Below are 27,127 nucleotides of genomic sequence, written 5' to 3'. Positions count from 1 at the left end.
ATCAATACAAAAGAACAAAAAAAATTGTGCTGAAGCTATAAACAAACAAATGATCTTTTTGACAAAGACAGTTCAATTCTTGAGATCAATACAGCCGCCAATGGCAAAGTGCTACTCCTCTCACAAGGAATGCGATAAACTAAACAGATCTAGTAATTAATTTTTCCAACCTTCAATGTTCCCCAAAGAACAGCTTTATTTCGAGTTGCCAAAGCATTCCATATAATGTCGTCAGAGCTTAAATGAAAAGAGGATTGTAATGTTTTTTTTTTTAGAAATAAATCAGTGAAAATAAAATAAAAATTGGCTGTTCCCAAATGTGAAATAAAGATTTCCTCCTGTCTCCTTATGACACAGATTTCTGATCATTTTCATCTGTAAAATATATACGTGATATCCTATATAGAATTTTTATTTCAGCATTTTCTTTATCAAATTACTGAATCAGTTATCAAATGTGCATAATTGTTTGTAAAAGAAGAAAAACTGCCAAAATGTACCCAGCTTTTTGCAGCAGAATGACTCAAGGAAGCCAATTCCTTTCCAGAGATCAGCTGTTCTATTCCCAGTATAGGAATCCTTTATTGGACTGTCTATATTTAGCATTTACTGTGTTTTTTTAACAGCAATACATTGATTTTTGTCTAACAGTGAATAAAACTAACACACAGGATTACGGCTGATGTTTACACAGTGTGCATTCAATCAGGAATACTAATTAATCCCAAGGTTCTTCACCATGCACTCTCCAGACACAACTAAAGAGAGATAACTCCAACTGATTCTACTTTAAAAAGCTATCAGGAAAAAGGGGAATAACTCTTATCATACACTGTTCAAATGCAAAAAAATCGGCAATGCAACTCCTCATCTTCTGCAATGCTGCAGTTCTTTGGAAATTTTAGCTCCACTATAAATACACACTTCACCAGCCTGTCAAGTTCTGAGTGTTCATACCCATTCAGTATATAACATCCAGCTTCCAGAGCAGACTCTACTATGACCAGGATAAACCGAACCCAAATCCCAAACCATGCTTGTGGTCATTCCTACTATAGGCTGTCCAAAGTTGTTGTTTCCATCACATTTGGACAATTTTTAATAAAAATACTCATACCTGTGAAAGAAGTACAATTGATGAAAGGGAGAATGTCCAAGATATCTTCATTGACACATTATCATTCCGAAAAATTCACAGAAACAAAAACAGATTTCTTATGGAGATTTATAATGGGAAATGCTTACATCTTTTCTATATTTATAAGTCACTCAGAATATCTCACAAAATTTTTCAACATTATCATCCGGGTACTTTCATGGCTTTTGTAACACAAAATCCTTGTATACTTTTTACTTTTTGTTTTGTTTTAAAACGGTAGTTTGAAGCTGTAGAGAGGGCATTAATTTCCAAACAAACAATCTGGCCTTTTTTCATTTTATTGGATAAACATATTTTGGGCACAAAGGTATTTATGATTATTGAAATATCAAGCAAAAAGTGGTGGAAGCAGAAACTTGGGACAGAGGATGCCTGTGGCTAGTGGATTAACAGTGCTGGATTTGTATGTCAGAGGATCTCGGTTCAAACCCAAGCAGAGGCATTACTTGTCTGAAGGACTACAGGCTGACAAACTTCCTAAACAAGATACTGGGCAAAGATGACAATGACTAGATGACAAAATCCCAAACCAAGATAGAGGGTAATTAAATAATTCACAATCCCAGACAGAGACTGCATTACATAGTAACAAAATCCCAAATCCTCCAGGGTCGGGATTATGAAGTAAAGATTCAGCAGTTCCTGATGATGGTTCCACACATACCTCTCAGAGCTTACAGTGGAGGTTTTTGGCGCCATTGATAAAATACTTTCTCCCAATAAATAGGAATTTTAGGGGAAAAACACATAAAAACCTATTCATAAAGAATTGTTTCCTGCCAGAGCCAATGTGTATGGTTCCTAACACAGATTGTGTGAATTGCGTCACTTAACCCATTTCTGTATATTATGGATACTGTAGTTAATGCATGGACAAATTCCAGATGGCTATGACAAATATTAAACAACTTGCAGATTTTATAAAGCCGGATTTTAACTCCCTATTTATTGGAGAAATGGTGTCTTTTTCAATCTTTCTTAATCACTGTATTTGTTTAATAAAATGCTTTTAGCTAAAGGAAATCCATTATTAAGAGTACATTTCCAATACCATTACAGAGAAAATGAAAAATCTCCTTTACTCTGTAAGGAATACCATCAGTTATATAACAGCAATCCAAATTTAATTTCTACAATAAAATCCTTTTGACATTTAAAAGACATTGGAAAGCACTCAGAAAATCGCATGCTGTATCTGATATGCCTGTCACGGCGATTTCAGTGGTTGCGTGGATTGTGATTAATTTTGTAACTCTGGGAATCACATCCAGAACTCCATGGGGGTCCGATGCATGAATTCCCATAATTCCAATGTAGTCTGCAGTACTTCCTTCTTTTATTCTATTCTTAGAATAGGAATAAGAAGTTTCTGAGAATAAGAATTTATTTTTACCACTATTTTATGTCAAAATCGTAATTAGGTCCATGGGAGTCCTGCGTAAGAATTCCCATGTACTGCGACATTCCCTACTTTTAATAATCTATACATAGAAAACTAGTGTAGAAGTTTCCGAGAATAGAATATTTTTCTCGACTAAGTTATGTCAAAGTTGTAATTAGAATAAATGTCAATGCTTGAACGTCATTAATATTCATCCCCCCTGATTCCACAAAGTCAGGTCTTTTTCCGACTCATTTAACATGACATTTTCCCAGTGATGACCAAACAACATCACCTTGTGTTGCCGCTCAAATTGTCATTTAATGTATTCCAAGACGAGAACTTTAGCATCGCACAATTAAACAATTGTGTGTAAAGAACAAATCATCTTAATCCCGTCAACAAAATATCAATATATTAATTTGAATTCGGTTAACGTTGGACCCATGAGACATCTATTTCAGATTTATTCTGATGTTTGCCTATCGTGATAATGAAATCCCAAGAAGATTCAACTGTTTATTTCTTCTACAAGTTGAGATTTTTTGTTAAGATATATACATTTTTTCCCCTCATAAGAGAGTAAAATTACCATAACATAAAATGGATACAGACTGATATCTGCCAAGTTTCTGAGCCAAGACCTAATGCATTTCTCTGATGCACGATGACAAACAACTCGGAGAGGGGGTTTTATAAATCTGTTACAGTATCAACAAAGGTTCCATGCAATCTGATAATGGATGTAATCAAACTGAAATAGATGTAATCAAACTGTAACTGATTTGATGTAATGAATTTACTTTTGTCTCGATTAGTTTTACACTTTAAAGTAAAGTGTACATGTTCGAAAACAACAGGTGTTAACACAAATAAATAAACAATACATGACCTTGAAAAGTCTGTGACACCATCGGAAAGTAATACTGTTTTTAAACCACACTATTTACAAAGTGACCTTGACCCTTTTCACTTAATTTGACCTTGACACTACAGATGAGCCTATCAATAAGATGACTTTGTATGCAAATAAAGACAACCTGACTGAACAGACTACCTGAATTTAATAGAAGAAATAAAATATTTCCTGAACTAGGTGCTTTGTGCCCATCTTTGTTTGAACAGGGAGATCCTAGCTCCAGGTCCTGATACTCTTTACTTGAATTATCATAAAACAATCTTTATGAACATAAATTGGGACTAATGGCCATAGAGGGGCTCTGACAAACATGTCAATATGATCCTACCCCCCAGGCAGATGGTCACAGGGGCCGCATTTATATCATTAGTAGAAATTATCCCTCATTGTCCGGCCCAATAAAAGAGGAATAAAATCGCCATAACCTACAATCAGATAACATCCCCTCCACGACAGAGCCATCAAGTTGTACTAACGCCACCGTGAACCTCATCTCTCGCCTTTCATGCTACAAAGCTGCTTCTCCAAGCTATCATTTAACCAGGAAGTCGACAGTGATTAGCGTGTCCGGAGTTCACTTTTACTTCCAAATCATGTTTTATGGGACATTTTTGAGGAAATTCCAAAGCTGTGCATATAATCGGATTCTGAGGTTTCCTGACAAAGTGTCTCTGAAACCTGCGTTTCTGTGTAATGGCATTCCAACACAGCCATTAAATCCATTACAACATTAAATCAGATAGAACCTAAAAACACCGGCACGGGAGATGATAGTCATTTTAAAACAAGAAGTGTAGAGTGCTGTGTTTTCATGAGAATATGAAGGCGTTCGGAGATAAAATCTCTAATATTTATTATCATCTCTAAGGTGCACACACAATGAAGTTCTAAGGAACAGGAATCAATTGATTTTTCAAAAGCAAGTTTCAATATGACATATAAGCTAGAACCTCAGTTTGAGTTTGAAAATTTTTACTGCTGTGCTTTCTCTTTATGAAGTCAGTTTGGGTGGGGTTGGGTTGGACGGGGTGTGTGTGTGGGGTAGGAGGATTGACAATCAAGAATAGAAAATCTGCCTAAAACCAATATTCAGGGATCTCCATCTTTCCCCATTATGAATTACAACCGATCAACTATATCTTCATTAATCTTATTTGTAGATGTTTCCCCATATACCAACAAGTAGGGATCATGCAGATATGTTTCATCTGAGCTTGAACTAAAGTACCATATCTATTTAACTAAGTTACAATAATTAATATTTTGGCACAGTTTCTGTTGAGTTATTACTTTCACTCCAAAGTATTTATTCATCAAACTCTTCTCTGTGTGAAGGTGTAAAAATACTATAAAATGGACACAACCATCAAGTCTCATTAAAAACCAGAAATCATAACTCTTTTTATCATTCGGTCCATAGATCACCATTGTAATTAGTTCTCAGACCACTGAAAGCTACAACAAATAGTTGAAAAAAAAACCCTGGTTCTCTATCAGAAGTCAAACAAAATGAGGTATTACTTAACTGTCACACAACCATTATTATTTTCTGAGGGAAATAAAGACTTACTGGTAATTCATGCATGGCTGTTTTCTCGTTACTATATTTACTCACTTACCAGAAAGGCCTCATCTTTTATTTATCTTTTAATGCCTTTTTTGGATTCGGTTAAAGGCTTCTAGTGGAGGCAATTGATAAAAGTAATTAGTTACACAACCAATTTGTGAGTTCACCCGTAATTAATTTCATTTGTGATCAGCATCCTCAATTCACCAGTCGTTGAATTTCGTTTCAAGTGTTCCTCCTCTTCCCGGTATATTTTTTAATTTTTTTGTCTGGGAGAGAGGGGTTGCTTATATTTAGAAACTTTGGAATCTTTTATATAAAATATACATTCTGTAATCAATTTTCCTACGATTTTGGGTAAGTATCAGAAGTTCCGATCTATTACCAGTATTCCAAGAATTCTTGATATTGATAGTTTGTACATTTTGATAAATGATTTATTCATGGAGGCTGATCTGTTTTCTGTTCATAAATTTAAATAATGGGATAAAAATACAGCACCCTGGATAAAACTAATATATCTTACACTGAATCACATGAGATTTCTATCATTCTGTGTCTATATCTGAACATTTTTTATACCAAGTGCAAAATCCCAATAACAAAAAAAAAAAAATAAAAAAAATTACAAACTCAAAACATACATCTTGTTCATCTGTAATTTTTGAATGAGAATAAATTGGTTGTATTTATTTTTTACAGTGTTTACGAGACTACCTCAATATAATAACCTGCTCAGGTATCACATCAAACCAAGAAGAAATCAGGGTCAATGTCTGAAAGATTTCAAGATCTGCTAGGAATCAGTAACTCATTTCTTGACTTTTTTTTGATTCCATGGCAATATCAAGGGATTCTTCATTGATCTGACAACATCGTAAAGGGAGGCCTCCTTATAGTGGCAACAAGATGATGAAAAAAAATTTCTCTCTGAGATTTATATCAAGAGTGAAAACTATGTCCAGAATAAATATGTCACCAAAGGTGAAGGTCAAAATGTTGACAAGGAAACAACATTACCAACTGAAGGTTACTTAGAGGTCACCATCCTCAAGTTCAGCTCTTAAATAATTTGCCACCTAATCCACAGAGGAGCTTCTTAAGAAAAAATAAAAGTGAAAAGTCTTGTCAACAAAGAGTTTTTGGGATTTGGTATTGATTTGAGAGCAGGAAGCCAGTGAAGTAACTTTCTTGGGAACACATAGAATCCTTGATCTCCAGGTGCTACAGAGAAAGGGAGAACGATCTAGGAACAAACACTGGGAAATAAACACTCAGGCTTGTAATGTAAATAGATGTATCTGGTCTGCTATGTGTATACACCCCCAGAAAACAACACCACAGCAGGGGATGGTCTCTTATTCATCCCCCAAACCATCCAACCTCCAAAAGTCTGAGACATCAACACTAAGGAATGGTTTCTCCTCAGGCCTAATAAAAAAAATGGTTTGTTTCCGCTTTCCCGACCGACCCTAGCTTTTACCCCCCGACTCAAAACTTTTTATAAGGATTTTTGAAGGAAAATCGTTTATTTCCGTTTTTATCCGATTTGGAAAAAATTTACAAAAACGCTTGTGGCAGTTACTATTTTCAAATCAGCGTAACTTAATCGTTTAGTTTCAAAATGGCTGTATGTTTCCATGTGTTGTAAGATATTAATAATGCTCTCATCGCTGGCAGAGGAAGTATCTAAATAAGGAATAAGGAATCATTCTTTGAGTATTATGAGGTGATAATTTTGGTCGGGGCGTGATCAAATCCAATAAAGCCCGAAGGGCTTTATGATAGATTTGATCACGCCCCGACCGAAATTACACCTCATAATATTCAAAGAATGATTCCTTATTACTTATATTTATATAATTTTAAGCCATCGTACAATTAAATCTTTAACTATAAATAAGCAAACCCCACCGGCGCCTCAATTTGGCGTCATTTGTATTATGGGTTATATAGTACAAAATCGATACGTAGTGTTATCACAGACAAAGACACTGGATGATGTAAATATTATATAATATCATTTTTGTGTTTTCTTTAGACCAGCTTAATTGACAGGAATGATATTAAAAGTATATTCATTTTATACCATTCAGCAGTGTCAGTATCTAACCGGCATGTATGGATACTGCAAAAAAAAAAATATTTGAAAAAAAAAAAAATTCCGACCGACCGACCCTACTTTTTTTCAGCATGAAAGCGGAAACAAACCATTTTTTTTGTTAGGCCTCATCACCCTACATCATCCCTCCAATAAAGACTAGGAGAGGGTCTCTCTTCATCAACCTAACCTTCCCCGGCCTCCTCCTCCTCCTCCCCCCAGCACACATTCAACCACCTTATAAGTCTTAGTCTGACCAAAAAAAACCCACCAGGATGGTTTTTTGCCCTCCACCCTCTTTAGCTCTTTGGCTGGGATAATCATCAATATGGGATGGTCTCCTTCAACATCTCCACCCCATCCACCCCCATTCTCCATAAAACCTGGGGATAATCTTTGTTTAATATCAACCCTCCATACCCTCTTTTTTCCATCTGTCTTAATCTGAGACAATAAGCCGATCCAAGTGCCGTTATCAATTCTCCAACAGAACTTCTTTCCTACAGATTCTGTAGATAGCACATTTACATCATCAACAACAGGATTCTCAAGTTCTTCAAAAAATTTATATAGTGTACACAACATATTCTTTGGTTTTCTGAAGTATTTACATCAAATTACATATACTGAAGTCTTCTGATTTATGACTATGACAATTTCACAAACCACAACATGGTTTTAATTAGTTTGTGGATTAAATTGCATGTTTGAATGAATAAATTCCCTCTGTCCAAGCATAAAATTTTGTACCTCACGAATACAAACAGCTGAAACTCTCAGTACAAACTGAAGTTCAAAACAACAACTAGTTTTTTCTTTGGAAATACAGTTTTTCACATATCCTCAGTGAAAATCAACAATGATGTAACTCTATCTATTTACTTTATAGCATTTGGCTGAGAATGAATTATGAGGCAATACACACATACACCTGGAAGCTACTAATGATAAATTAATTAGTGGTCAGTATATGATTAAGTACTAGTCATGATGTCAGATTAACGACCTAAACATTTGCCGATTAGGAGTATAATGGAATCATGATATACCGTAATGGTTCCTACCTATAACATACTTGGTCCCCGCTATAGTGGTGGTGAAGGCCCTTCGTTTGTACCGCGGGGAGCAAGGGTGGGACTGTGACCCCCGAATATCAGGCGTGTCCTCTCCCCCAGCCCTCGGGGTCTCCGACTCTGTTACCGTGACGACAGGGATACTATTCAAGGAAACACTCATTCCGCTCTTAAGGAGTTTTCTATTCTCTCTGTTTTGCATATTTTAAAGGTATATTCCATTTGACATAACATTTCTTGCCATCTTCACAAGTCAGGGGATAAGATCTGAGGGGAGTCCATTTAAGTTGAGTGGAGATTTTCACTAGGCACCATCACTGTTATCCAATCCTCTTGGTAAAGGCTTAGACTGTTGATAGTTGTGCACTACCAGCCACTAGATCATCTGTTTGATTGGCACAGTTACACCAAGCCTCCCCTACTCTCGTCTCTCTCAGAGAACAGGCTCACTGGGGGAAAGGTTCTGCAGTGGTCACAGGAGACGAGAGAAACATGACAGGGGGCTTCAGCAAGGCCATGGCTGACACTTCACGGTGTCTGTAGCCATTAGTCGTACAGGTGATCACAGGAGGTGAGTTCAGTCAGCTGTGATCGTCCCTAACACACACAAGTCCCATTCCTATCCATTAATTCTCATTGGTAAACACACTGTTGGATTCTCCTCTCATTGTCTCAGACTGCCAGGCGGAATATTCTATTACAGAAAATGGAAATCTTTTGTCACTTTGTGTAAGAGAAGTACGCAGTAGATAATACATCAGTAGGTACTCCCTAGGACTTGTGTTGACAAAGAGAAGTTTGTTGGTCCTTGGGAATAAGTTCAATAATTGATCACGGAGACCATCTCCAAAGGTGTATTGGTGTATGTATTATACACAGGTATGCATAGGTATGCTAATTTCCAATACAGCAGTGTCCCCCGGGTAAGACAAGCTATGGGGTTCCAGCATCTACTGTTGACATTCTAGAAAACAGTCATAATTTTTTTTTATCGCGGAATAAATTCACTGATAGTCCTCAATTTACTTTTCACTTTGGAGATCACTGATCTAACTAATAACAAAGGTTTTTGCACAGCAAAATCAACAGCTCTTCTCCAATATGAGGTGGTCATAAATATTTCACATTTTGAAATTATCCACCATATTCGTCAAAATGAGTAATGACTGCTGGTCCTTTTGATGGGTTTATCAAGAAAAGGCCTGACTTTGTTGGTTATTCCTTGACAACCATAGAGAGATCAGTTTAACAAAAAAACAAAAGTCAATTTACAAGTTGGCTGAACATTATTACTACGTTTTATAACAATCTCATCAAAGCTTTCCGACAGTTAGTCGTTCAATTTCGGAATGATGTACGGATAAAATTGACAGCCATTGCTGAAGTTTCCCAAAGGATACATCCACGTCGGTTTGAAATTCAACGACAAACTTCACCGTACAGAGTAATATACACCACAAATGAAGCTACAGATTTCAATCAATGAAATTTTCTATACTTCATTACACCTTTTTAAGCATCCTAAAACTTATTTTTTTAAAAAGGTGTTCATGAGTACACAATTCCAATCATAAATCATGAATTCATGAAAAATTAATTTTGAAATGTAAAAGTTAAAACACAATCATAAAATTTTTCAACACATAAAACTTAAACAATTTTTGATCAGGTACAATAATGAACTCACCGTCATCTGAAATAAGGTAAATTTACATTGTTAACCTGATTTAAAATGTGATTTCGCTTGAAAATTATCTCCCCTTCAAATGTAAGCAAGTGGAATGCTATCTCCAATATAGCACTTTTGCGTAAAACGTTTTTAAAAAAACTCGGTTAGGGTGATAAACTTCTATTATCGGTTTAATCTCTAAAACTTAGCAACATATAACGGTTGTGTATTATTCTCATATTGACTTCATTTGAGCACTTAAATATTCCATGCCTTTATGGCTTTTTTTATTTACAAATTCGAAAATTAGTTATTTTTACAACTACAATCTTTTTCATGAGACATGGGAATTAAGCAGCGGAATAGAATTTTAATAATTAAAACTTCACAAATATTAAATTTCAGAATTTCAGACCTCCTCTGTGTGAATAGAGTCTGTGACTCATTCTAATTCCAAACCATTATGTGACTTTTAAATGTTCGAGGGTCCAAAATCCATATCGTCAGTCATTTTAAATAATTTATCTTTTCCTTTCAGTACCAAAAACCAATTTATTTTATAATATATCTTTGAATTCGCCTTCTCGATATGAACATTTTTTAATCAAGATATAATGCTATAAATCTTGTATTACTCCCAAAGCCAGCTGTTCACACAGAAAAATATCTTATTTGATCAGATGAGCATTCAGGTATTCCATCACTTATCTTGATGAATTGATGAAAGTCAAACGTCAAATATCAAGCTATCACATCTAAGTTGACCTTTCTTCCAGGTCACATATATGCTTGAAACAATGCTGTGTGTGATGGTAAACAATATATCCAAGGTGAGGAGGCGGACTGTTATAAAACATCTTGCGATTATTTATACACAGATGTAGCGTGGGGACAGATAAACATGTGTTCTGCCGTATAAGTTAAAAAAATAAAACCACAAGAATATAATGATATGTTGCCCAGAATTTTAACAACAAATTTTTTTGTTATCCAGAAAGTTTACAAAGATTCACATTACCAGTAATTGCAATTTTCATTTCATAAAAATTTTCCACAAAAGTAAAGAGATCATGAATCGCAGGCAGGAGTCGCTTTAATAGATACACGACTTTAGTGCATTCTGGATCATCAACAATTCTCGGTGAGAGAACTAATCAACTGACTGATCTACGTGCATATACATTTAAAAGTATTACAAATTGTACCCGCAGCCCTTCACACACTGGGCTAAAAAAAACAAAACAGCAAAAAGTGCACATTATAAAACAAAATATTTCGAAAGATCAATCATACAAGACCATACATTAAAAAAATAAAAACAAGCGAAATGTATCAGGAATTAAAAAGGAAGGTTTAGCATGCTGTAGATAAGATTTGACTGGTACAAACCCTGTTCTGTGGCTCACATCTGTGTATTGGGACAGGGATATCAGTACTAACTCTACTCACAGTGTGTACTCAGCGTGTAAAGTACCATTACATTGTCTGGAGTGGGTCTGTCTCATACAAGCACCACTTCACTAACCTTTGTGAAGTGACTGTTTTAACACAAGACAGTTTTACTAGGTTATCCCATAAAGCCTATCTTCTGAATCATAAATTGTCACCTAGAAAGGTCAGGGAGTTCTGTTAAATCTCAAAATATATCTAACCTAACATTGAGTACATGTACCCAGTCTTGGAAAATATTTTAGAAATATCAATTCCTTTAATTTTAAGTTTAGAAGATGATTAAGATCTGAATATTCTGTGACTATAATCCTCTCAAGGCCGCTCTGGTTAGTGACTGTAATCTTGATATTTTTAATTTTTCATAAATTGTACAAAAGGTTCATTACTGTCATATGACATCTTTAATTTCTACTAATTTAAATTATATTACACCTCAAATGTACTAACATGGACACAAAGGGTCACCTCCAAGTTTTGGGGGATTCCTGTGTGTTGGGCAGTGAACTCATTATTTTTCTGATATACCTACATACCGTAGACTACAGGCAATAGTTGATTAGTCATTAGTCTTGTATTCAAAGCAGCATCAACTCGATGTAGAAAGGTTATCCGGAGGCTCAGATAAACTTTCCTCTTGTTGGAGTTATCCCTCTTTGCTCTGAAATTCACACCACTGACTTTCTGCATGTGCGACAGATTGGGTCAACATAAGATGGATTAACTTTGATTCAATTCACAACTGATAGTGGAAACATTAAAGCCATGACAACTAAGTAAATGAGTATTATGAAGGAGTTTTTTGATTTAACTTCATGCATGTCAATTGCTCAAGAAAGATCATTATTTCAAGTAAGTATTTATTAATATTTTATTGAATGAAAATCAATAAATATTTACAGATTTTTGGTAAATATATGACTAATTGATTTGAAATCAAACACAATCTGACTTTTTTTCTGGGATTTCTATTTTCTTATGTTCTGTACTTTGAGGGAAAAACAAGGAGAAAGTGATTAACAGACATGACCTTGACCTGAGGTATGTACCATGACCTTGACCCCAGGTGATATTTAAAATATACCCAGCTTACAGATTCATCAACCTTTTGCAGATAGTGTTTGCAGAAAGAAGAGATTTTCACATAGTCAGCAAAATTCAGTCAAAACAGGATTCTATCATCTGATTCCAAAATGTTCCAGAAGATCGGTTCCCTCGGTCTAGACAACCCACAGTTGGATGAGATCACTGCTTCAAAGTCTGCAGGGCATCATTTGTCTTACTGTTTCGTTTCTAAAACCATTTATTTAAATTCCCATATTTTTTGCTTAATCGGTATTACTGTCTTGATTCAGCCATATCGTAATCTCATCTTTATGCAGACTAGGGAGCATTTTAACTGGTTCCCATCCCAACAGACCACAGGCTCGTGTGACAGTTGAACATTATTCCGAGTCTAAGATAACTGCTAACAATCAGGCAGCACCGTTTCCTCCTCATTGACTGGAGAGGGATCTTAAACACCCCCCCCCCCCCCAATAAAACCTCTCCGACTCTATGAAGATGGCTTGTCACACTCAATAAAGAAACTGAAAAAAAACCCAGTAGCTTTCTCTTGGATGTACCTGACGCTAGATCAATAAAATGCTAATGGAATGGTTTGCCATTCATTTATGCCTTCTTCAGACTGCATGAAATTCACATCAAAATGCAGCCAATTACAAAATACAGTCCACGGCATTACGGACTGCAGTCTGGTATTGACCTGTAACCAATATTGCTTACTGGTGAACAAAGATATCTAAACATCCTGACATATTCAAGATATCTAAACATCCTGACATATTCAAGATATCTAAACATCCTGACATATTCAAGAGCCAAACAGCAGCAGGTTCTTAATTTTACCAGGTAAAAATTGCTTTTTGATATCAACAATAAATAACCTTTTGATATCTGATTCACACATACGTAAGATATTTATAATAAAGGAACCTCAGATAAAGCCCATTTAGATATTTGTTCTTAAGGTGGTTTAAGGGGGTATAGGACACCTCCATATTGTGACGAATTTCCAATCAAAATAAACAATAAAATCAATTTTATAAATCGCATAAATTTTTTCTTCCCCAAACTGTAACCTAACAGCGATGGGTAAGAGCATTAAATATAGTCATGAGTTTGAATCCCGCAGGGGGATTTTATCTTTTTTACCTTTCCAAAAATATTGTGAAATTTGAAACATATAACCCAATTAAAGTATTTTGCTTATTGTATACTTTTATCCACATCAACATTGATAAGTGTCCCATACCAAATAAAGTGTAACTGAATTATTTTGATTGCAATTATGTCGTTTTATAAAATCTACTTTCCATGCCTAATTTCTACCGGAACACCTGCTGAAGGCCTCTTACTGGAATAACTACTGATAGTCTTATATTGCTATATCTAGTGAAATTCTTTAAAGCGGCATGGTCACGATTTTGGACAAAAATTATTTTTCCGATTTTAATACGTACAATGCTTCAGAAAGGCATTTTCAATAAGCAACCAAAATTTGAGTGTCATTTGTTGAATTATAAGCGAGTTACAGAGCTTGAAATTCTTCGTTATGTAAACAAAGCGTTTGTTTACATTTTGAACGTTGAAGTAAAAATTGTAGTTTTAAACCTAAAATGAATGTGTTAAACATTAGAAAATGTTTATATATGCTTTAAATAAATGAAAAGATAGACAAATAAGCTAGAAAAATATTTTTTACTGGTATATTGAACCTATGTAAACAAAAACAGGGCACGAGCCTTGTTTACATGACAAAGGATTGTGAGCCCTGTATCTTGCTTATAACTTTACGAATGACTCTCAAATTTTATTTGATCATTAGAAATGCATTTCTAAAGCATTGTAAATAATAAAATCATAAAAATAAAAATTGACCAAAATTGTGACCATGCCCCTTTAAATTGGGATATCCATTAAAACCAATTTCATCTGTGTCTGCTGAACATCTTTAAAATAATCATAAAGAGATTGCTGTTGAATTAACATGTACATATATTGCAACAGATATCTTTACTTAGGCTTTCCATTTGGATAACTGGTTATAGTTTTCCTATATATCCGGATATCTGCTGAAAATATTTGAATTGGTATATTTGCTCCTTCAGCATAATAACAAAACCCTTGTAATTAAATTAAGAATAACAATTTACAACACAGATATTAAATTGTTAAGAAATCTGGAGTCAAAGCTAATATAACGGACCATAAGAGCATGGCTGCCATTCAATCTCCGAAGCCTTGGGGAAGCAAGTATATGGTATCTTTTTTATCTTATTAAGACTAGCTTGTTGGTTTGTGCTTGTCACAAACCATTAAGAGTATGTCGGGAATGAAATGATAATTACATTTACAAACTTGTATTACCCTCAACACCAACTGATATAAACTGTTTTATAAATAATAAAATTTTCTTCTGGGTTTGGAACCTATGTCCATTACATGCAGAATTTCATTAAGATATCTAGTTTGTCTGGAAACTGAAAGTAAAAACTTAGGGCGCCAACACCGACATGCTGGTGAACTTTCAATGGGCATGAGTCTAAACTAAACCGGATATATATTGGTGACCCAATATAACTCACATTCTAATTCCCAATCTCATTGAGATAGATATGGTGACCCAATATAACTCATGAAACAGTAAATACTCGTTACATCAAGATAAATATTGTTGATCAATGATATGTTATATTTCTAAATCCAAGACTAACTGAGATAAAAATTGTTGACCCATGATATCTCACATCTTTAAACCAAAGACTCATTGAGATAGATATTGATGACCTATGATATCTCACATCTTTAAATCCAAGACTCATTGAGATAGATATTAATGAGCCATGATATCTCACATCTCTAAATCCAAGACTCACTGAGATAAAAATTGTTGACCCATGATATCTCACATCTTTAAACCAAAGACTAACTGAGATAGATATTGATGAGCCATGATATCTCACATCTCTAAATCCAAGACTTACTGAGATAGATATTGGTGACCCATGAAATCTCAAATCTCTAAATCCAAATTTAACTGAGATAGATATTGTTGATGACTGAGATAAGTATTTATTCAGTTACCAAAATCTCGCTGCAATTTTATTTTCATTTTCAAATAAAACAGATCATAGAGTAATAGATCAACTCGACTAACACATGCACTCTATAAAATCTAACATCATTCCTCAAACTTCAAAGCTCTCTCTGCTGAAATTCACATAGACATTTGATTAACTCAGTGAGATAGTTCCACCGAGTTCAAATCTCAATAAGAATTCAAGGTCAACTTTGAGATTTTTCAAAATTCATAATATTACAGGTGATGAAATCTGTAAATTGACATAAATCCAGAAAAACTGAATCAAATTAAACTCATAAAAGATAAAATATTACTAACAACAATCCATCTTGAAATCTCAATGTTAGAAAAACTTGCAACACTTGTTGGGAGAGAGGAAAATGTTTTAAGGTTACGAAATCAAGATACATTGCAAGTTATACAATGGCATGTAGTCAAGATGTGAAATGCTGAAATAGTGATTCAGGCCTGCATAAGTTCCTAAAAACTGATCCATAAGTTACTGAATTAAAGATTCATGACTTAGATTACTGAGAAAGAGATACAACTCTGGCAGTAAGATATTACAGAGTTTATTTGATATATTGCAAGTTTCTAAGATAGAGCCATGCAAAAGTCATGAAGATATAGTGATCTCGAACTTCCTTACAAACTCATGCAATTCAGCAGGCCAGTGATGGGTAGGAACAGACCAATTATCAGAGAGAGAGAGAGAGAGAGAGAGAGAGAGAGAGAGAGAGAGAGAGAGAGAGAGAGAGAGAGAGTCATTATCTTCTTATTAACCTTCACCACCAGAGCTATCAATAATACTTGTAGAAGGTCCTGTGACACCTAGTCTTCTAACAATCATCATAGCCCACTTACAACATTTACGGAAACAATTTTCTCTAATGGTGGCCCTTAATTTGATACTACAGGACAACCTAAACCCATGGAATGCATAAACGGCCAAAAACACTTGCACAAAATCCAACACGGATAGCTCCCTGGGGTTGAGGCTGGGTGCCATGTTAAACCTGAGAGAGTGGAAGTTGATGATAATTATCGAGATAATTGGCCTGTGTCATGTGACCTATTAATCCGTAGGTAAGCATTTCATCTCCCGTAGATTCATTCCCACCTGAGGCTGTGTATCCGTTTGACGGATTTCCTGCATACAGGGGATTTTCCCATCCGACAGCACTGTGATTTATTTCTCTTGCCGTTTTAGGAATATTTAGCTTAATGAGCTTTATAGCACAAGACTCTGAGAACTATCACGTTTATAGCCCATTTTATTTCTTTTTCCTTCACAATCCTTGCCTCTAATGGTATTGCTAATTCGGCAAGACTCTAAACGTCTGAAAAACAGATCCAAAACCTGCTTCTCAAAACAAATTGCAAACCGCTTGGTGAAAATAAAATCAGAAATTAATGTCTGAATTCCCTTAGCTTCATTCAACAGCTCTAATTTTGAAGGAAATTGTCCCATTGGAATTTGGTTACGTGTTATAATGCCTAGTTTTATTGTAACAATTCAAATTTTAATAAGAGCTTTGTCAAGAAACAAGTCCAGTGCACAAACTTTGTGTTGACTTCGAAAACCCCAATTTATGTATACATGTATATTCATGCCTTGTTTGAATGATTTTTGTCTGTACAATTTCTCTCTTTACTGATCATTTATGTAAAACACTGGAACTGATTTCCGAGATGACAGAATGGCTCACCAGTATCCATTATTTACAAGTCAATACATAGTTTACACTCTAAAATCAGCACAACATTACAATACTAAGGTAACTGGTATTTTCAATCCGTTGTTTCCTCCCACAGCATGTGATGACTTCATAACTCGCAATGAAATCTTCTCAAGAGAACTCGTAATTTTTTTAGTTCATCATAACAAAGAATTTTTAAGTCTTTGGGAAAAAAATGTTTCTCTTGTACAGAGTGGCTTAACCCACTGACTGCCACTGTGTGACCCTATTGGCCAACAAGGCTGTAGGCTTACCTCTACATTTACTTATATTCAATCTTACAAGTTTTCAGACTTATCCATAATTACCTTTAGTATATTAATTTTTAAGGTAAGCTAACAGGATTTCATACTTACCTATCGCATACTATACTCAAGGTAAATAAGAATTTTGTAGAGTTACTTATCGTTTACTTACTCTCAAAGTTAGCTAACAGATTTACCTATTCTTTACTTAAAGTACTTGCTAACGAGTTAGCAGACTTACCTATTGTGTACTTGGCTCCTTCCAGCCGAACAACACACTTAGCTCTACTTCCACCCGGAGAAATAGGTCCCTCTTCATGTTCCATCACCAAGGGCAGTAAATCCGTTTGGTCCCAGGTCACTGTTGCATCATGGGAATGAGAGTACACAAAGTCTCTACTGCTTCCACAATTTTTTGTATTATCCACATAAGGTTTGCTATTATCTAAGCTCAAAGACGCCCGGAATGGCGGTTTTCGACTAGCACTTGATGCAACTGGATTTGTGGAGGATATTTTTTTCTCAAAGGACTCGATTCGACTTTGAACAGTATTCATATATTTCCTGTTATTACTTTCTGCATAGGAATTTGGTTTAGGCTTCTCCATCACATAAGCTTCACATTAATCGCAGTGATAGAAAATGGTTATTCCAATCTAAGTCATGAAAAAGTTTATCTTGATTTCATTGTAATGTTTGAGTACTAGATCAGAAGATCCTTATTGTGTCGAACCTTGATAAAACCAAAAATAAATGCAGTTACTAGGCGTCCACTGAATCGGATGCTCAGAAAATCCCACAAATTTAATTGGACCTCCGATTTTTGATGTGAATTATGGCCAGGGTTGCTAAGCTTAGCAATCTGTTGCTGTTTCAAGTTTTTGAGGGAAAAACTGTCAATTATATGAGCAGCACAAAATTTTGCCTCCCTCTGCTTATCTTGAGTGTCACAATAACTATGCAAATGCTATAATCCTTTAAATAGATTATCAGTAAATCAATAGAAACAATATCAGAGGGGGTCCCAAAATGATGTATTCCTGTGTAAGACAAGCCAGCTTCTATCATCCTCTCGTTCATTCATCTTCTTTACCTGTCATTCCGCAGTGAAGACGGCTTTGGTCCATCAGATTTTAAATTTGTATTTTCTGCAATTATCTAATGATTGACTTTTCCCCTTACTCAGAAAGTGGGTAGATATCCTTGATATGTAAACAATTTCTATTCAAAGTTTGGCCTCTGTTTCAGTAACAATTAATCCACAGAAATATATTTATCAGATATGGAATTTCAAAGGGCCAAAGTCACCAAGAAGTAATAGCTGACACTAACAGATGACACAATGTACGGGGACGTGGAATGGTCTTCCCGTCTGATTGTAAATCCGCCGTAATGAGACGAGTGCGTTAACCATCGGATTCATCCCTAACGTAGTCACCGCATTTTATTTCTATTGATCTTGCACGTCCCATGAATGTAAGGTGACAAAATCTGACCAAATGTAACTCTCATCACAGCACAATATTACATGGGCTACAACTTAATCAGTGCAAAGTTTCTCCATACTCTTTTATTCCCCAGCTTCCATTATGAAATGTCAACACACCAAATATGCATCAAAAAATCAAATCACTCGGTAATACCAGAATGGCATGCCTTTATGTTATTGATAGCATTTCATGGGGAAAATTGACAGCCTGATTAAGGAGGATATCAACCTCCAAACAAAGGTTAGATACAGTCAAATCTGGACTAGGGAGTCTCTATAAATGGAAACGTTCTCATCAGGAGTCTAATTGTGAAGAGTCTAGATCAGCATCCAACAATAGCCCCGGGTCCTTGAGAGATAGGGGGGCCCTCCTCCATTGATTCTATGATAATGGCGAGGGGTGATGAAAGCTGCAATGAATTAGCATGTATTGACAGTGATCACTGCAATGCATATGGTCAGATGATGCAACAAGATGTTACTGCTCCACTTTGATCAAACTTTTCATATTGATTCCTGACAAGTTACACGATTAGCCATCATCAGTCGAAACAAGGGACTATAACAAGGGGACACAGAGGACAACTAAACATAACAAACGATTTCTTTAATTGTACACCAGGCGCCTAATCAAACAGGTAGAAATCTTATAACTCATGCTCTTTAACTTGTTTGCTAATTTGAATCAATGGTTAAGGAATGGTTCTATTCAGATCTTGTAGCTACTGAATGAGATCCAATTACACTGTATCCCATTTACAATGTAACAGCCACAAAAGTGATGAAAAAACGGCTATTCCTTTGAACTCTTATTGTAGAGGTCTTGTCTACAAAACAATTACAACAGTTCGAGGTCTATTCAGATCCACAAAAGGTCCATACCACATCACTCGACAGGTTTCTCTGGTTGTAACCCAAGAGGTCTACATCCTTCTTCCAATGGAATGAGTCGGCTCATTGCTTGTCAATCAAAGCGTACAACATCTATTTCATTAACGATGGCCCCATGCAGTGCTTATCAGTGCAACGGCCCCTATTACTCCAATCCTCGAAGCAGCAGTACCAACGGAAGGAACTCCAGAGCAATTAGTCAGCGCCTAGCGGTCCCTAATCACTGGTCCATGGTTGAACACCACAGATTGTGTTTTAGTTGATATTTTATTCTAACTGTAATAAAGAGACCTTTTGTATGACCTTATAGTGATGGAGCGACTCCATTTGGTTTACAAAGCGACCCTCGTAAGATTGCTATCACACCCAATAACAATTAGACAAAATCACCCTTCCATCTCCGACAGACCAATTGGCATCAGGAAAAATCACAGCCGTGATAACGTAGGGCATTTGGGAGGGAGACAAAACGGAGTAACTTACTTCAACAATCACGAATGCTTCAGCTTCCAATTAATCAAAAATGTCATTTGTTAATGATTCAATGGCAATCATTTAGTCCACTATGATAGGTAAATAGCGTTTTAATTAACTGGTTTGATCACCTGTCAACATGCAAATTCTACACTGAAATGTCAGATTAGAATCTATTTATATCACATTATTCTAAAACGGAAATGTAGGTTTTCTGACACCTTCTTCTCACAGTTTTCTGACATTGCTGATGAACAAGAAGAAACATTTTTTTTTTAAATGAAACCCTATGAAAAGAGTGAATATTTTAACCAATTCATTAAAAAATTGAAATGTATTGCAAACAATACAACAAAATGATAAAAACAATTTATCAAACTAATCCAGGTGGAATTATACATGTGTATGTAAATATGATGACTTTTCAACTAATAATTAAGTGCACAACTTATCTCCTTACAGGTAGTCATAATTTTTTTGTTTGCTTTTTTGTTTGAATTTTAATTTAACTGGAAAAATTTTCCTCATTAACTTTTAAAAAGTTTGTTTTACAGAAGGGTAAATTCATGTTTAGACTTTTTGGGATTCCTTAAGAACATTGGTCAGGAAAGGTATATCAAAGTTTTCCATATTACTTATGCCTGAAAAATGTTACTGAAATAACAAGTCTAAGAGAGATCTGAGGTTGCAACGTGTTGCATTGTAAATCGGGCCTAATCCTTGGAAAATTGACAAGTTTTTGTTAGCGGAAAGGTCAAACGCACACCAAATAAAGTTATCACTAAGATGCTTAACCAATCAACATCACACGAATGTTTTATTGATCAATTAAAACTACCATAAAGACTACAGACTATGATGGAACAACATCATCACAAAGTCATTTTCCAAAACTTGATGGAACAGTTATTCTTGTCTAACTACAAATTTAATAACGGTGGAATTATTTGACGTCCCTAGGACGACGGACGAGTTTGATCTCTCGTAATCTCTCCATACATAGCTTATTGATCTGTTCACTTTTTGGGGTAAACGCAGTAATTAAGTAGACACTTTATATGCAAGACAAATGTCATACAACAATCTGCACGAAATCAGATGAGAAAAACACAAGTGAAAATTTTACGTTGCGTTAATAATGGAAATTTTATCCCAATCCTGGGAACTCCATCTCCGGCCAGATTCCCTAATTTGAGTTTGAACTGGTCACCATCAAAGTCCACTCTGTCTTCATTAGCCATTAAAATTATGGGCAAAATGTCAAATCTGGGAATCAAATTTCACTATATTAAATGCTTAAGGCACTAGTACTGTGAGCAAAGGCCAGTTATTTTTTCCTTTAAGTGGGGGTGGGGGAGAGGTAGGGGGAGAGAGGTTGTGCAGCAATAATAAAGTGGACATAAATATGCAGAATTGTCAGTGTGTTTGTTTATTCATCATTTGTTGAATGTTTCAATATTGGTCTGAGAAACAGCTGCCCCTCTTTGTTGTTATTGACTCGGTCTGTGGCTGATTCAGCTCGATTCACCACGGCTGATATACCTCTGCTATGTAATGTTTGGCTGATCTCCCTATAATAACTTAATGCTGTATTCAATATCAGTGTTACATACATCATTCTATAACCTTCATCAGTTTGTTTACCTGGACAGCCATGCACATGCAAAATGCTTGTTGCATATTGGACTGTTAATGAATATTCCAGTAGCCCAGGGACATATTTCAGATGGTCCAAGCAGATATAAGCTACAAGGACATCAGCTGAGATTTTCAATCAGATTGAAAACACACCTTTTAGTGATAATCTACTACTGTCTGTTTTTTTAAGATATAAAATTGAATTTATAAAATTGCGGCAAAAAAGCATGTAATTCCTCCCCTCAAATGATGTTGTTTCACCTAAACCAGTTTAATAAACTGGTTAAATAATGTCACCAGGCCTCCAGATCATGTTAATGTACGGTAGCAATTTCAGATTTAAGTCACAATCTCAATCAGTCATAAAATCATTCATTATCATAAAATGATGATTTAAATTTGTGGTAATTAACAACATTATATATAGATAATTTTTATAGCATTTCAATTTCATCAGTGTTTTCAACCAACAGACATTAAGACAATGTACAATTTTTGGCTAAAGTCAAACTTTGCTTCATGATCCTGAGGCCTGAACATCTAAGGAGTATCTACATCACTTTATTTTGTTCCTGCCATGGGGCACAATTTCAGTATTAATATTGCGAGTTGGCCTTCTCTATGAGGATTCTAACCTGAAGCCTTCAACCTAACAGTTGATCGGGTGTGTCATGGGTTTAAGGATCAAGTCCCAGGACCATCCTCATCCCTGTCCCATCCTCAATTCTCTCCAGATACCAGCGATTTTTGTGGTAGCCTGACAATCTCTTAGTCAGCCTCACAGAATCAAAAGCAAACTACAGTTAAATTTCGGTATCTTGAACACCGATATCTCGAATACAATGGATATGGCGAAGTGATTTTTAAGTCCCAAACACTTAAACTTGAAGTATTTTACCCTTGATATCTTGAATACTCAGATATCTCGAAGTTTTTAACCAACCCGATCTAGTTTAAGATAACAAAGTTTGACTGTATTATTTTCTTGCTCCAGACCAACTGGGAAACAAGTATTCCTTTTAAAGGAATGATCGGAAATAATGATATATTGATAGCTACAAGCAATCAACATGATCAGTTTGATGTAAAATAATTAAAAAAGTACTGTATTTTTACAAAATATAGAATATTTTGAATCTGTACACCATAATTTCATCATTATAAACCGTCAACAAATTTAATTCTGAAATAAATTTGGGAAAAGCCGTTCGTAAACTCCTTGTCTAGTTTTATATATTTAACGTAATTATTAAATGTTAATGTATCTTCTTCTTCTTCAGAATACTGAGTAGGGCTCTTCAAAGAGCATTCCGTTAACACGTATACAAAGAAAGAGTTTTTAATTATTAAAATAATTTAATGCGACTGAAAAACATTGAATGCCATCACTTGCTATTGAGGTCGCATTATAATGTAACCTTGTTTATAAATCAAGCCGTCTTCCTAGCTACTATTATGCAACATCAATAGATCGAGGTCATTTCATGGAGCATCCTCTTATGATTGAGGTCAATTCATCGAGGTCAACTGCATTACTGAATGAATCTTTCGATCGAAATTCTTACGCATGAGACAAAATGTGCATTCTTGAATTAACAGGTCGAACTGTATTTTATGTATGTTTGCATCTCTTAAGGTAAATGAATTGAAATAAAACTGAGTAAAATGTTATATAAATACTAAACCAAACTTCAAGTTTTTATAAGAACTACTAATGCAAACGGAATGTGTGCGCACGTGGAAGCATTTGCCGGATGCCTCATAGGGACACAACAGTGATCGGCCGAAGCCGATCACAAAAAGCAGAATTAATAGACAGAAATTTTAATTCATAAATAATTTTTTTCTTTAGAAGTTCTTTATACATCCTGGTAATAGCAGGATCATCCAAATAAATCTGTAGGAGTTCTCTCCCTTTGTCTGCTTCACATATTGAAAGAATGTGTTGAGTTACATGAATTGCATGCCATTTCAAGGAAAAAGAAAGCTCTGATTAGCTTTACTGCGGGAAATAACATTCAAGAAAAGATTTATAATATTTGATGTATTTCTCTTTTCATATTGAGAAATTTTATGAATCATACTGAAATGTTTTTGAAATTCTACCTTAAAATTATGTAATTCCTCCATTTACTCATTCTCTTTTTCCAACAAATCATTGAGTATTTATTGGCTGTATACAATGTCAATGAATTGGTTTGCAATTTCTCTTTAGATAAACCTTGTACACTTGGTTGTCTATAACAAAACACACAACAGACAAACAGACGCACAACAGACAACCAGCTAGTACACTCTGCGTATCACGGGGTTTGTGTGACCTGTAGCTAACTCTAGCACCTGTTCCCCACGTAAAACCAGACAGTTTCCGGATAACTCCTCCATTACCTCTTGTAAACAATACTGAAAATCAAACACACAAATTTTCTCCTCCGAAATATCAAAGGAATTGTCTGTAAATAGGCTGTAAATGTGGGATTCTAACACTGCGTTCTGAAGATCTCTCTGTTTACTCTTTCAAGTTAACAAGCTTTATGAATTAATGTGATAACTCAAAACAAAAGAAAACCAGTTATTCCTGGCGATTGAACCAATACCATTGTAAAAGTTGGACATTCTACAGCATTTTCTGACAAAATTTTTTAAGTCTCAGAAAACAGAATGCAGTATCGGGTCGAAGAGTGCAATGAGGGAAAGTTTAAGGGTCCTCAGTTTAAAATTTTCTTTGAGTTTCCATTCTTAGAATTTTATCCAGTTGTTAATCCAACACATAAGCCTGTTATTAAAAACTACAGGCACAACCAGTAAAGATAAGCTTTAAATTGGGGAGGTTTCCTATGAATTACATTAAGGAACAGTTTTCAATAAAATATTCATCACATCTGAACTGACACTAATTAAAATGTGTAAAAATTTCCAATATACAGCAATCTGTTCATCTACCTATATATCTGAACTTGGTTCTACTTGGTAAGCAGTATCTCATGCCTCATTTACTTTCATAGTTCAAATGTTATGAAAGTCATATCAACACCGTATGCTTCTGTTCATGCAGGTTGTTTCTAGTTTAATAGTGTATAAAATCTGAACAACCTTGCACATTCAAACTGTCAGTCCACCAATCAGAATTGAATGCCTTTAGCAGCACCAGTAGCATAATTTACTGATTTTATTGCCAGTCAATATCGCATGTAGAAGATGTAAAAAGGCTGTGATGTACTTATTATTAGACAATCTCATTCATTAAAACCATATCATTTGAATTGAATATTGTACGATAGTTCTTAGGTGCTTTATGAGGCTGTGTATATGTTTCATGCATTGATCATATATTACATTATAATCAACTGCACCTGGGGTCAGACTATTTCTTACGATGCCTACCTTGCTTTGGCTTTGACTGCACTATATGCACACTATTCCTTTTCCGCTGATGATAATATTTCCCATTTTCAGACATTTCAAATTTTTTTCCTGCAAAGGCAGACCCTGTTTCAATTTGAAGCTGAAGCTGTGAACTATTGAGTTATAATACAGTGATGTATGAGCATTGAGAAATAAGTCAACACCAGTGATTGGCACCTGAGTTATGGCCCCCAAGGGATGTCTCATGGACAAGACCGACTAACGAATAGATAGCGGATTGAAGTAACACTCTTGAGTTTGATTGAAGTTAATTTAAGCTGTATGCGGAAGTCTGGGCCAAATACTAATACATCTATCAAAAAACACTTCAGTCCATGGATGACAAACAGTTCCATGGACCTTATTCATTCAACTTGAATGAGGCCTACAATGTACACATCTTAGTTCATTACAAGGAACTCTGCACACAGTTGGTCATTCCCAAAGCCAGGGTTGTCTCTAAGACCCGGGAGGCGGGGAATTTCCCCGCCTATAAAGTGATGTAATTACCCGGCTATTTTTGCATTTCAAACACAAATTAGCTATTAGCTAGACCCCCAGAACCCCTTCTGCTTTTTTATTTCTCCCTTCTACTTCAATTTTTAGAGACAACCCTGCAAAGCTAAATTCATAGCCAGAAAGTTCCACATTTATACATCACAGCCAAGGTATATAAACCCCTGTAAGCAAACTTACAGTGTACATAGACCTACAGTGCTAAAATATACCTCAAATATGTCTCCACGTACACAAAATATATTGTACCAATATTGATTTGAATTTGCATAGCTAAGGAGCCAAAACTCAATTCATTTACACATACACCTGCTTCATACCTTGTTTTTCAAATTCGACCTCAAATCATTGAGGACCAGTTCATCTAACCCGAGGTGTGGATAAATCTAATAAAATGGATTCTTTACATCCCTAATTTCAAATTTCAACTCCTTCCCAAATCAGTCAACATTGAAAATCTTAAATTAACAAAGTCTCTCATCTTTATACTGAGAGAGAGAGAGAGAGAGAGAGAGAGAGAGAGAGAGAGAGAGAGAAGCAAAAGAGGCAGTTAAAGACAATCACTGCAGGCATTATATGGAGATGTGACAACTATATCAGATGAACTCACTTCTGATTAATCAACTCCCCATGGGATGTCAACATATTAAATCCATGGATTTAATTAAGGTATTAAGGTAACATGGGAAGAGGGAGAGAGGGGAGCACACAGTCCAGTTTCTTTATAAAGATTTTGAGCATGCATGATAAGAAAGATCGAGAAGATCACCTTCAGTAAACACTGCATCCTGGGTCTTTACAACAGTGAGGTAAATAAACCTCAGTTTGCATGTGTGGGGAGGTGGAATATCACTAGTTTTTACTTCATCATGGGACTTTATGACAATAAAAATAAACCCAGGCAGTCATACTTTTTAGAAGAGATAAAACATACAATAGCTTCTGCATCCAGAGAATTTTTCACAGCGAGGTGTACAAACCTCAGTAAGAATGCGTGGATGAGGTGAAATATCATTAGTTATTACTGGCTGCATCCTGGGAGTTTATTACAGTGAAGTGGATAAACCTTAGTTGGAATAAAGCAGTAACTACTGCATCATGGGAGTTTATAACAATGAGGTGGATAGACCTCAGTCAGACTAAATCAGTAACTAATGCATCATGGGAGTTTATAACAATGAGGTGGATAGACCTCAGTCAGACTAAAGCAGTAACTACTGCATCATGGGAGTTTATAACAATGAGGTGGATAGACCTCAGTCAGACTA

At 35.4% G+C, this 27,127-nt stretch overlaps 1 protein-coding gene across 3 annotated transcripts in view; it reads right to left on the bottom strand.

Annotated features, from left to right (window-relative positions):
- LOC105330040 (dual specificity calcium/calmodulin-dependent 3',5'-cyclic nucleotide phosphodiesterase 1) overlaps window positions 1-18,069 on the bottom strand; it is a 69,156-nt gene extending 51,087 nt beyond the window's left edge. For all 3 annotated transcript variants that reach the window (XM_011431591.4, XM_011431594.4, XM_011431595.4), the window contains exon 1: window positions 17,688-18,069. In XM_011431591.4, the coding sequence (XP_011429893.3) occupies window positions 17,688-18,054 (367 nt within the window). In that variant the 5' untranslated portion in view covers window positions 18,055-18,069. The remainder of the gene's footprint in view (window positions 1-17,687) is intronic.
- Between the last annotated feature and the right edge of the window lie 9,058 nt (window positions 18,070-27,127).

This window comes from Magallana gigas, chromosome 2 (assembly GCF_963853765.1).
Source record: "Magallana gigas chromosome 2, xbMagGiga1.1, whole genome shotgun sequence".
Taxonomy (NCBI): domain Eukaryota; kingdom Metazoa; phylum Mollusca; class Bivalvia; order Ostreida; family Ostreidae; genus Magallana; species Magallana gigas.
The sequence above is the reverse complement of the archived record's forward strand: the minus strand, read 5'-3'. Positions and strand labels throughout refer to the sequence as shown.